This window comes from Cimex lectularius, unplaced genomic scaffold, assembly GCF_000648675.2.
Source record: "Cimex lectularius strain Harlan isolate CLEC.00 unplaced genomic scaffold, Clec_2.1 scaffold240, whole genome shotgun sequence".
Lineage (NCBI taxonomy): Eukaryota > Metazoa > Arthropoda > Insecta > Hemiptera > Cimicidae > Cimex > Cimex lectularius.
In genome coordinates, this window is record NW_019392905.1 from 216,849 (window position 1) to 231,191 (window position 14,343).

At 30.2% G+C, this 14,343-nt stretch overlaps 1 protein-coding gene across 1 annotated transcript in view; it reads left to right on the forward strand.

Moving 5' to 3' along the window:
• Window positions 1-655: 655 nt before the first annotated feature.
• Window positions 656-14,343, forward strand: part of LOC106662624 — a 180,004-nt gene continuing 166,316 nt past the window's right edge. The window contains exon 1 of the mRNA XM_014386840.2: window positions 656-830. Coding sequence (XP_014242326.1) covers window positions 767-830 — 64 coding nt within the window. The 5' untranslated portion in view covers window positions 656-766. The remainder of the gene's footprint in view (window positions 831-14,343) is intronic.

Sequence of the window (14,343 nt, forward strand, 5' to 3'; positions counted from 1 at the left end):
AGCTGTTTACAAACAAAAGTAATCTCAGAGAAGCAAATTGTAAATCTGCATAACAGACAAACCCAAGATGCGTAAGATCGATGCTAGTGAGAAATTCGCGAAGAAGTTTGATGACATCTGTATTCAACAGAAAAATCCGGATCTGCCTCGTGATCTCAATTTGTGCTAAATACTTGCTGCAATATCGTACGTGTTATAATGTTTCCGATTTAAATTTTATAAATTATTAAACCCTATGTTTGATAAACCCTAATTAAGTAAGGAAAGTGTAAGAAAATATTGCCATTTATGACAATAATATTAACCTAAATTCTCTTTTTTAAGATCAATAAATTTCAATAAACTAAATTTTCCATTCCATGTTATCTAGTTTCAGAGAAAATCCTATGTAAAACCAAACCAAAGAAAGAACGAAGGTAAATAATAATTCTGTACTACAGGATTTTTTTATTGTTAAAAGTAGAGAGCAAGTTAATATACACATTTTTTTTGATAAATTCCTTTTTTGGGGAATTTTACGAAAGCGCTACTTTATCGTCTATCCGGCTTGATCAGTGGCGGCTTGCGTGCGCACTGCGGTCGCAGAGAGAACCGGCAAAGTCCTGTGTCCGACGAAGTTCAGGCGGGAGGCCAGTTTCAAGTCTAGAACCGGGGCACCCTGTACATCTCCCTTTTAAAGCAAGTGCCGTATGTACGAGACAGACGTGTGTGATTCCTAGCAGACAGAAATAATTATTTAAAAACAAAGAATTAAAAAAACGGAGTCATGTCTCACGCTAATCCGGCTCTCGCCTATGCCCTTTCTGTCGCTTTATTCATTATCACAATAGGTAAGTTTAAAAAAAATGAAAAAGAAACATGTGAAAAATACAAACAAAACAAAGTATCACCATCAAATTTCATCGTGAGGAAGATTTTTCTTTTTTTAATATCATCTTAAGTGTTGTAAAAGTTTCGTCGTAATTATTAATTGGTTATAAAAAAATATAGTTTTATTAAGCATTCTTCTGCGGTTAAAAAGACATCTTGCAATACAGTTCTTTGCTGAAAAAACTCCATTTTTGTGAAACCCCAAAAAATTTAATTCAAACGATTTATATTTATATTTTAATTCAAATTTGATACTATTTTTTTGAAATTTTATGTAATTAATTCACAGTAAATTAGATCACACGATTCGCAATATTTTAAATAAGTTTATAATTAGGAAAAGTAAATCTGAACAATTCGATTTATTAGAAGTTTAGTTATTTATTTAGAAGAAAACATGAACAGTCTTTGCGTGATTATACATATTGCAGCATATACCAAATAAATGCATGATATAAATAATTTAATGTTGTGTGCAAAAACAACTAAAAGTTTAAAAATTATTATTTTTCTTCTTGAAATTACAAAAGAGTGCATAAATTACAAAGGAAATTCATGAATAGGCAAAGTAAAGTTTAAAAAACAGAACAATGAAGGTTGTATTTTTTAGCAAAAAGATCTTAATAGTAACTTTTTAGGGTTCTAGGTGATGCACCCGAATAGAACAAAATGTGCTTGTCGAACTACATTAATACACTTTGGATGTTCTGTACGTTTCTTGCATAAATTATGAAGAGAGTTAGTTAAATAAAAGAGTTTGACATTTCGCTGGAAAAAATTAGCTTTTAAAGTTTTTTGTAATATCTTTAACCTTAGGTTAAAAAAACAAGGGTGGAGCAAAAGTTTGTTGTTTGAGTTGTTTTTGACATGTTATCATCGGGTTAGCCGACCTGCGCGATAGCATCTAAATAGTGATCTACTGCCTTCCACCTTTTTGGTTTTACTTAAAAATTCACAAATTTCTTTGAATATTGAACCTATAAATATCGTTTGGTATAAAGTACAGTTTAGACTTTGATAATAGAAAATAACTATATTGCTGAAAGTTGTCAAAAAAAAAACCAAAAGAAACCTTACATTTTATTAAATCCATTATGTTTAGTGGTCTGATTGGCCAAATTACTTTTTTCAATTAATTATTATTTTTGGTTGAAATGAAAAGTTATTTTTATGATGACCTATTTACAGATTAGCATACCTTTACTCATTGTTAAAATAGAGTATTTTCCCAATTATTTTAAAATAATTTCTAATTCTTCATCACATCTTCTTCATTTATTATTATTTCAAATGTAACAATAAACTCGTTTTCATATAATATAATCAAATATTATCATGGCTTTTCTGACTACGTTTACGATAAAACAATCAACATTACGCTTAAATAGCTATTTTTATTTGACCTAATTATTGAAAAAGTCCAATAGAATAAAATTGAGTAGAACTAAAAAAATTCCTCTATTTCATTTACGAGTTATAGGTAAACTAAGTTTTATTTACGAAAAATACCAGTACGACAAGAATCTGCGCATCCATCAGCCAAAGGGCGTATCTGAGCTGAATGATAAAGAGAAAATTAACTCACTGATAATATTTCCTAAAATAAGAAGGTACGAAAATTTTTATATAAAATAATACGAAAAACATAAATATAAAAATAGAAGTAAACCGATGGGGAAAACGGTGGCCAATAAGAATAAATGAGTTAACGTGTTTACCCAATATAATAATCAATATAAGCTAAATTCAGACAAAAAAAGACATTAAAAAATATTTATTATGTAGGGTTTTTTGGAAGAAAACAAACCAAGTGGATGTATCTTTATTTCCAGATAATTCCTATAAACCTAAAAATATTAATATTGCTCATGACCATAAAGATGGTAAATCAGCATTTCCAATGAGAAAAAAATGTTCAAAATTAAATAATCGTAGCACTCCCAAAATAGAGCACTTCCCAATAAAATCGGAACATTTTCAGTGATCCCACAGTTACAATTCAATTTTTTAAAAATTCAATATTCAGTGTTTTCCCTCATCTTCAGTTCAAGTGCCGCATTATTTTATACAGCTTCTCTTAAAAGCAATCAGAACTCCCTTAAATCCTACTTTTACTAAAATTAATTTTTGTTCTGTTTAAAACGTATAAGGAGATGCATAGACCATCAAAATCTTTGATTTTTTAATGGTTATTACTATTATTTTTATTAAAGTTATTCGGTCTCGAATAGACTTTAATCAATTATTTTTATTGTGAACATGTCCCTGAGAATACCTGTTGCCCTGAGAAAAGTCAAATAGTTAGTAACATTAATACCCAAAAAGTGGACAAATGTGCCAGTGCATACATAATTGAAGGATTAGTAGTATAGTAAAGTATCTTATAAATATGAAAGTGGGTAGAAAACTGATTTAGGAGAATGCTTGCTTTTTAGTAATACGAGTGAAAAGTTCACAAAATCAGATGTCCATTCTGAACAAGAAAAATCCCAGTATTTCATGCGTGTCTTTTAAAATTTGTAATATTTCTATAGATTAAATTTTTTTTTTCTACAACAACAAGAATTATTTAAAAAGGGGACCATTATGCATATAACGAAGTATCAGAATTATACTTTTTGTTATATTCTGCTGGAACCATGTTTATTACATTTCTTTCAACCAGGGTCACTGTTCTGTCAATTAAGCCACAAATTAGTCCTAGAACCACTTAAAATCCATTTTAATTATAAAGCAGCTTTCATTATTAATTGGAACCGAAAAAAGCCAAATAGCCATTAAAAGGCGATTGGAAATGCGCTAAGCGGATTATAACCGCGGTTATCATAGAATAGAAACAATGGCGGAGTTTCGTACAAAGCAGAATTTTTTATTTTGAAAAGACATTATCTGGGCAAGCGTATGTTGATTCAATTCAGGATGATGTACCCAGTGATGTACTTACGTCCAGTTGTTTCGGCAAAATAAGCATTCAGTACATTATGCCATAGACGAGGCAGAAAACGTTAAGATGATACTTGTCTTGTGGATTCTGATGTATGAAATTATGTAAATTATTATATGAAACCTACATAAAAAACAAAGATTTTAAAAAACAGAAATCAGAAATATTAACAAAATGAAAATATAATATATGTATAGATACTGACGTGCTATAAGTGTGAACGGTAAATACATTGTAAAAGTAAAATTTCTGACTACAATACACTTAATTTGAAATTGATAATATGGCATAAAAAAATGTGCATTACACTAAAACCACACAATCAAGACTTTAAATTCTTCTCCAAAACCAAGTAATAAAACTAATTGAAATAAAAAAATACAATCCACAGTTACTATATGGAAAATATAGTGTTATAAAATATTTGTTCAAAGCTTAATTGCACTTTAAATTTTAAAAAACAAACAAAATGATGATATGAGTGCTTTTTATGCAATTATCTGGAATATAAAAACAGAAAGTTTATTCGGAACCATAGTTTCACGTGAAGATATTAAGATTAATAAATTGATAATATGACAACATATCAGTTTAAAAAATACCCTTTATGTTTAAATAATATTTCAATTCAATCATATGTTGAAATTATATATTTAAAAATTCAATGAACTATATCAGTTTGGCTATTAATTTTTACTTAAAAACATTTTAAATATCGTACAATTTAATTGTTGAGCATTTTGATGTTTTTCTAATTCAGTAGAAAACATTGTGAATTTACTGGTACCTAATTAAAATAATTATATATATATATATAATTATTTTAAAATATAACGATTATTGTATAATATTCATTCAATTGTAAAAAAATAACGGTTGATTATATTTAAAAAATGATGTATGAAGAAATGTTGACTTATGTGTAATGTACATAAAATTTAGTTATAATTGAAATTTAAAAATATAAATTGATTACACGAATGATTATTGCTAAATTATATTGTGAAAAAAGAGAATTTAATAGAAATTTTTAATTGAAGATTTGAAGGTCATTAATTGATGAGAAACGATTTTTTTTAATTTACAGGATATTTTTAATAGCTTTTTGAATTTAAAAATAATCTAACATTGTTAGATGTATATTGTTACTAAATGAAATTCTATCACTTACAGACCTCAAAATCCATATAGATCTATATTTTTATAAACCAAACTATGACAATTTAAAAGAAAAAAACATTTCTATTCTATATTTCTGGCTGTTTGCAGCATGCAACTTAACAACAAGATTATTTTACAATATTTTTTTAGAATTATCTATAATTTATTAGAAAAAAACAAGAACAATTTCACAGCAGCCCGGGTCTGTTCGCAAATAGGAGATTTTCTTTACAACAAATTTGTGTTGTGCTATTTAAAACCTTTTCCTGAAATGTGTGAGATGCGGTCTGGTGTGATGTAGGTTTCAGAAAAACAGACCTACATCACACCAGACCGCATCACACGATTTCTGAAAACTTTCCCTGAAATATGTACTTGTTTCTTCCTAGTTTAATTTTCGAACATTATTTATTTACTACCATGGGATGCTTAGCGTCCTGTTAGTTTTAGTTACAGTTAGTCGTTTTTATAACTGGAATTTTTCAAAAACTTCCCACTGTTGCTGTGGTCAACATTAAAATAAAACAATATGAACCTTTCTTGACTCTGTCAGTTTTGGCTCTTATTGTTCGACATTTACAAACCTTTTTTGTTTAAACCTACTTGTTTTTATTGGAAGAAACACACATAAATCTTGTATTGGTCACAAACCAGTTTTATTCGTGATTCTTTTCAATAGTTTCTATGAAAAAAATAGATAGGCAATTAATATAATTTTTTTAAATATTATTGTTCAGTTGTCTTAAAGCCTAATCGAATTCACTGAATTGAAACAAGAAAATATAAAATTCACAAGGAAGTAATTTTGAAATAAGATAATATGAAATTCGCGAGGGAGTAAGTTATGAAAGCCCCGGCGCTGAAATATGAGAATATCCAGTTTACTGGAATGTAGTTTATTAAATTTGAATCTTAAATGTGAATGAAGTTACATATGGGAAGTTTACGAGTTAGAAATTATTAAATTCATAAACAAACTAACTACTTATTAAAATATAATTAATGAACATTATTAATCTAAAAAAAAGTTTGCATGGATGTATATTTTATTATTTTATGTCGTGGTAAGAATAAGTTATTACGCGATTATACAGCAGTTAGTTTGAAATAAAAAACTCCTTAATCATAAACTCTATAAAACATTAAATGAACAATAGGTTACATATTCTGATGCTGAATTATGAATGCAAGACGGTCATAAAAAATACTTTTACAAATCAATAGATTATTTTGACTTAAAGTTTAAATAGTAAAAAAGTTATTTATTTAATTTATTGCTTGGTATTCTGTATAGTTTAAAAAATTTAACAATCTAAATTATTACCACGACTGACAAAATTGACCAATATAGTTCGGGTTAAAATATGACGTTTATGCTAATATTTTAGATTTTGTTTTCCTATCTGGGCAGGTGTTGATAATTTTCCTTTATTCCAGGGCGGTCTAAAACATCTATTGTGGGATTTATTATATCCCTTACTATGTATCCATACTCTCATCTTCCTCTTAACATATTTTCCTAGACAGCTTTCTAAAATGGCCGTGCTCTTTCTAGGCTAATATTTTTCAGTCACATGAAATATGTTCTTATGACGGTCCTGTTTCATGACACAGTTTCTGTTCGGCAGGTATCTGTCTCAGTTTTTGGATTTTTTTTAGGGTGGTAGTTACATGGGCAATGGCCAGTATAATAATTGTAATAATTTCCTTAATTCTGTCAGCTGCAGAAGTATATTTTTGTTTTCTTGGTCAAGGTGTTGAGAAATGAGTCTTTATTAAATTCTTTCTCCATCCATTTGCCAGTTCAGCTTTTAGAAAACAATTTGGTATTCTGGTCCAAAGGGTTCCTCCTGATTCTGCTTGTTTGCCAGTCTTTTCATTGCCTCCAACCCTTTCTTGTCATTCGAGTCATTTGATTTCGATTTCTCAGAAGCCTTTGGGATGAAGGTGAAGAATTTTAAGATGATCCTTGGATGTCAAAGAATGCAGATATCTGTATGACTTACAGTCTGTTTTAGTTTCTCGTTCAGCTCCTGTTGAATGGATCTAAGCTTGGAAAGTTGTTCTCTGGGACATACAGTTCAAAATTTAGACTTTTAAACCGGTCCTACTCTCTGCTTCATTTTCAATTCATCCCAGTACCATGACAAGTCTTCTCTCTTAGCTTCTCGTTTTTTATTCTTCCAATCATCTTTTTAATTATTTTTTATAATTACCCAAACTACATTTTACAATTTTGTTTTTTAACCACTCATTTATTATACGGTTCTAATTAGGCGTTATCATACAAATGTAATTTTACCATTAAGAAGAGCTATGATTAAAAAAGTGGGAACGCTAATTGTTCCCTGTTTTTGTCTCCCAACAGGCTGCCAACCAATAATGAGTTTTTTGGGGGGAAAATTACAACCGAATGAGTTTGATTTTAATTGAAATTTGTATAGCAAATATGCATGACATATATAACATGTGCGTGTATCTTGTTATGTACAATAAAAATTTCGTTTTATATTGTCATGTTGTCTCTCTTGTTTCTTTAATTGATGTAAAATTATCTAAAACAAAATATTTATATATATAACTGACTTTAATACTGACATAACCACGATTTTATTTTAAAAAAAATCAAAGCCTAGATTTCTCTTACCAGCGTTAACTATATCGTCCAGCATATTAGATCCAAGCAAAGTGCCTCGTGCCGGCATGATAAATAGAAATACTTTTTATCCCCAAGGAAATACCCTTCGCTCTTCATGTATAAGTAATGTCTTACGGATGGCGATAGAGCCTCCCATCTAACCTTCCTTGTCAGTCAAGATCCTTTCAGATCACTCGGCGAAAAGGGTGACAAAAGGTGCAAGGGTTGAAGGGAATTCATCAATCGGAGAGAAAAGATTTCAAAATTTATCCCCCATTATATGTGAAAATAATGGTAAAATGAAACATCTCCATCTACACATTTTTCTTGTCAATTTAAAATAATAAATTTGTATAAATGTGTTGATATGTAAGGGCAAACCTAATGTAATTAAACGTTTTACTAAATATTCTTTAAAAATAATAAATATTTTATCAATCTAATTGACAAATATATTCAAGAGTACTGATATCAATATGGTTTTTTTATTTTGTCACTTAATTTATTGATAAATTTAATGTACTGATGTAATACTATTCAGAATAAGTGAATTATTCACTGGTACATTTATACAAATTTAATCACTTCCTTTGAGATTATATCATTGATGTTCTTAATATCTGAGTTAAGTACTGTTGATGAGATTATCTGCTGTCTTTTTTAGAGGTTTCATGTTCGGTTGGTTTATTTTTGGTACTGCCTTTGGTTTATAATTCATGTTAATAAATTTCAATTACTCAAGATTTTTAGTTGAGATAAAAAAGACAGTGTCATGAGCGGGATTCGAACCCACGACCTTCGGCTAGAAACGCCGCTACAATACCACTTGAGCTATCGTGACTTCGATCCACGCGGCCACTAACTTCCCATCTCAACCCCTCCTTTTGAATTTTTCCTCCTTTTTGGCCATTTTTCAAAATTAAAAAAGTGGAGTACGAATCCCAATCATAACACTGACTTTTTTATCACGACTAAAAAACTTAATTAATTGAAAGATATTAATTGGTCAACCGGACCACGAAAACTAGTGAATTTAACATGTTAATGATGTTCAACTATCAAAATTCCAACAAAAGAATTTTTTATTAATAATTAGTTCAATGATAATAATGTATTATAAAGATAAATTTTAAACATCTGAATTGCATTTTATTTAGTCATCGGAATATTTGATGACAGTACATACAGTGGGTTTTTTTTAATATTATTATCTAGAACCTATTTTCTTATTATTTAATGTCAGGAATGAAAATTAACTGTTCAAAATTTTTATTCCATTATCATTTCGTTAATAGTTATAGTCATTAAGTTTCCTCGTCCTACTATTTACGTTTTAATTAGATCAATATCATCAAAGATTTATTGAAGATCACATGTAATAACTGGATGTTACAACGGTAATTTTACCAGTGACCTGTGAGTGCAGAGTAATTGAAACCCTTTAGTCTAAATACTGGTACTCTTACAAAAGATAATCCTTTAATCAAGCATAATTAATCCAATTTTCGTCATCGTTATAATATAATATTCTAGCCCTTTCTGTAATTAAATAATGACCCTGCATAGTCGAAAGCATTTAAAAAAGCATTCTGCGAAAAAAAATTAAAAAAAATCAAAATTTGTTTAAACTATTTTCACTAAATACATTCTTTTAAACCTAAATGTAAATTAGGACTTATGACACTTGAAAATTGACTAAAAATTTGAAATTTTAGATAGATTGGCAAAATAGATACTGCCATAATAGTGCTTTGAAAACCTCTAATTACTTTTGTATTTTCACCTGACGTGGAGGTATATTTTCATTTTATAACTTTAAAAAAAAAGGCAAAAACAAACAAAGACAGATTTTATAAGCGGTGTTATTCACGACCTGGGGCATGTTGTAAATGAGATGTTTCAGGAACGAGACAGAAACAGAAAAATATATTTTCTAGTTGTATCAGCTGAAGCCTTTCGACCAGCCATCTAATTAAGCTTGCACTTTCTCTCAAAAACCAACGAAATGAAAATTGTAGAAAATTATTCATTTTTATTTACCAATGTAACATAAAAATTTATAATTGTGCTGAACAAAAATAGTCATCCTCAATAATATCCACTACACGCTTGCACAGTTACACAACACTGTATCACCATCTTATTATTGACTTTAGTGATAAAATGTTTGTAGCTTCAATAACTGGAATTATATACATAATATATTATAAGTAATTTATTATATTATTAATTNCTATAAATAATTTTTAATATGCATATAACAACAACGTCCTACTCTCTAGAGTACTTTTCATACTATGAAAAAGTAAAAATAGTTTTAAATCCGTTATATTTAGTGGTCTATTGACCAAATTACTTCTTTCAATTAATTAACCTTGTACTGTAAGGTTTTTATGTAATAGTTTTAAACTTAATTGCCAATCTAAGGAATAATCCATTTAATTGAAAAAGCAAATTTACCATCTAAAAACAATCCTAATTGCACTTTCGCTCCCTAAATTAAACTTATTTGACGCTTTAATAAAATTAATTGTATTTTACGCAGCTGTGACTTGTAGTAAGCCTGGCTAAGTTCATAAAAATTCTAATATTATGACGTCTTTTAATCCGAATTAGGTGTGAGATTAAAGCCAAATATAAAATTCATCAAGTTATCCGTATTTAAAAAAATCTATCAAATTTTGGCAGGAAGTGACAGGACTGCCTCGAGTAAGATTGGAGAAAATCCATCTCATTATCATCTAATAACGATGCCTTACAAATGGAATGTTTTTTCACGTATGCAAATTTTTTGAAAAAGTACTCTATCTTTGGTCAAAAATATTCAATTCAAATTATACAATAATTAGCAATCTAGGTCTTGGACAACATTCGATATTTTTGAACTGATTTATGGCAACGATATATAAATGGATATGTACATCGATCTACTAAATCTATCATCTATCCCTACTAAATATATCTTGACGAGTGTTGTAGCCTACTTCAGATTTTCTTGCGTTATATGTCTCAGTAATATGCGGCAATTTTGCTGCCGTATGGTGGCGACGTGATGATTTTGGTTTGTTACATTTTCCTTTTTTAAATTATATTTTTGTATTGATCACTAATTGTAATTAAGTCATTTTATTATGTTTATGTTGTTATCAGACATATTTCTAAATAGAGAGATTATTCAAACCGTTATATTTAACGTCTTTCAAATACCGTTTACGCTATTTGAAGAGTTTTGCACAATGGATTTTACCGCTAATGCTAAGCTAGCGTGGAGTTTTTTGTACCACAAATTATGTGCGTATTTTGCAAGATGGTAAACAAAGACACTGGTGACGGACGTTTTGGATTTTCTCGAGTTTTGGCAAATGAAAAAAGAAATTATGTCCTAGTTTTTTTAGATAAACTTTGATAGCTTTTACTATATTTTTATTGCAATCTACATAAAAACGTTGTAGAATGATATATTCACATAATTGATTTGTGTAAATAGTACGGCGAAATAAATATTTAAAAAAAAGTAAATTCCAACTTTAAAAAAAAAAAATGGCGAAACGAGGGCTTATTCACAAAAAGTGGTGGATACGTGTCCGATATTTTGGAGTGTAGAATGAGCAAAATAAGATTGACCCAAATCCGTAACCCACCAACTTGATCCTCCCCTTGTAAGATATTACAGGCAGTTACCTCATACATACTCACTATAACCACATTCTATACCTACTTTTTTATGTTAGCTTTTTAATTGTATTTAGGCAGTTCAGCCAGGATTGTTTTACACAATTCCTGTGGCTTTATTGAAAAAAAAAATGTTTAAAGTTGCTGTATTTCTAGGTAATGGTCATTCATGCTTAGATGTTTTTTCCATTTATTTATTTTATAACTGCATACAAAATGCAACAAGCAAAAATGATGCTATTTACAATACGCATATACACATACACATACACAATATTGTATCTACATTTATATGTCTGGCGTGATTGATTTGAACGGCCACCGTCCAGTAAAAGTGGCCGTAGTTGGCCATTATGGCGTGAAGTCAACAGCAGTCCGTAGAGTTTCTGAAGTTACGAAATCAGATGGTCACGAGGCCGCCTGCGCTTCAGTCTTCAAAGAAGGTAGGAAGGAAGTGTTGAACGCAGGTTGCGAATTAACGGGTTGTGATGAAGGATAATTTGGAGTGAAATTTATTGTAGCGGGACTGGGCTAGGTTTGGGACTTAGGTTATTATGAGATCTGAGTGGATAGTTACTGACGTAGGATGGAACATCAACTATTGTGCTAAAGGATTTTGATTGTAGGGATTGAATTTTGTTAAGATTGGAACGCTTGGCTGTCAAGTATAGGTGACGACCGTAGGTGGAAATTGGTGCGTCAGGGTTGTGTGTAATCTTTTTTTGTTAAGTAAGTCATTTTAAATCTTTTGTGATGTAGTTTCTTCAGCATTTTAAATCTAACATTATAATCAATTCGCTTTAGTCAGATGTGTCGATTCCACATAAGCCTTTTATCCGAGAAAAGTTCAAGATATCGTATAATATTCGCTGGAGGAATTGGGGTGCCGTATAAATAGACATTTGAGAGTGTTTTATCATTAAGAGTTAAAACTATGTTTTTAGATTTTTGATTGTTTGCCTGATTCGACACTGTCGGAGTCAGAGTTCAAGAGTATATAAAGATGCAATTGGAGATTGTGGATAGTAGTAACAGGATCGATATTCGGGAAAAGGGTGGCCGTTTCATCGGCGTATGTCAAGGTTAAGGTGTGGGAATGTATTTTTACCGAGATCAGCTGTAAAGAAGGAGTAAAGTAAGGGATCAAGTGTGTTTCCATTGGGAACGCCGGATAAAATGGGGAAAATAGAAGAGGTATCGGTTTGTTAGGAAGGATATGAAGATAAGGTAGTATGTAAATGGAAGGATGCACTTTAGCATGTTTATATGTAACTAAGCAGCTAAATATTCTAATTGGAACACCAAAAATCCATAGGTACATTCTTAGGAGTCGGGATTCATGAAAACTTGTGCAAATTGTAAAACGAAAAATATAAAATAAACAATTTATAATGTTTTTTTAAATAGGATAATATTTTCAACAAACCTACTTTGTTGATTTCATCGACACTCGTTAATGAGCACGGTATTCTAAACCTATAAAGATTTACACCGAATGCTTTCCCCATAAATATTTTCTGCGAAAATAGAAAAATATTATCACACAAATATTAACATCGTGCGGCGAATGTCTCCGCTCATGTTTGTCTGTTTTGCTATCGATGCTTACGCTTATGATTTTGCTACATCTCCACATTTCGAAGGAGATGACAACATCTCTGGTTAATTAACTACACAACTCTCACTGAGGTACAGAATGTATGCAGACCGGTATCATTCATGCGGCAGAAACGTCCACTTTATGCGGCGTAAATCCTTTGATGTTCGTCAAAAGACCGTCCAGGTCCCGGAGCGTGTGCATTGAAAGTGGGTTAATTCTTGTGTACGTTGTCATTTACACTGTGCCGAATTCGGCATAAATTTTATAGGTGTGGATCCATCTTAAGTCAAACAATGTAGGATGCTATTTCAGATAGCGTTCCGTTAAATCTGCGCACACATCACACACCATTCACGCTAACGTTATGTAATATTTACCTAATATAATTTGTTTTTTAATAATAATTAACCTTTTCAATGGCCATAAATTTTGGGGTTGATTGAAAAAAGATATTTCTTGCATATACTTCGGTATTTGTTTAATAATGAGCTATTTTTACTGTTATGAAACAATCAATTTTTTTTAGATTTATTAGAAACAGAAGGACCATTCATTCCTTTTTAGGTAGTCCATTAAATCCGTTTAATTGGAAAATATACATACTTTGTTTTTCTCCATTATGTTGTTGGCACTAAGTCCAGCTTATACCTGGAAAAAAAGCCCTTGGTCATCTGCCAAAAAAGCGAAACGACCGGCAACGTAAAAAAAAAAACAATGAATCATATCAAACGCGACGTTACAGCGCACCGCCATTCGCGTTGGCTTGAATGATTAATTACAACTAGTATTATCATAACGAATGCTATTATGCAAATAGCAGTAAGTCTGAAATTGACGGATAAGACGGGATAATTCACCTGGGACGATTCGTCGGCTTGCGCTTAATTATCCTGCCAATGACTGTATATTAAACAGATCTGTACGTCATTTTTGAACAACGATCGTCTTAGTGAAGCCGCCAAAAAAGAGATGAGACGCTTCTAAACGATAATATAATACCGGCGCGATTTTAATTAAAACCAAAATGCTGTTATTTAAATTTATGAATCTTCTTATTGCCCGTAAATAATAGGGAGGACAATGGTCTTAAAGGATCTTTTTTAATTGGTCGAGGAGAATCACTTTTGCAATTTAATTTTAATGAGTTCTTAATAAAATATTATTTTACTTTACTTCTACTGACATATAACTATAAAAACCTGGAAATAAATTTGTTTCATTCAAAACCGTCACAATTATATAAATAAAAATAATAAAATATTGTATGTTAAATATTTTTATTATTATTTCCCCAACACAAAAATGGGAAATTTTTATCATTTATATAATTAAGTTTTGTCACTGTAAAGCTTTATTCCCAGGGCAGATATAAATTTCTTGAAAAAGAAACTAACATAATTGTTATTATGCTGCAACTTCAAACTTTACTCGTTAAACTCAAAAGTAAATTAATCCCAT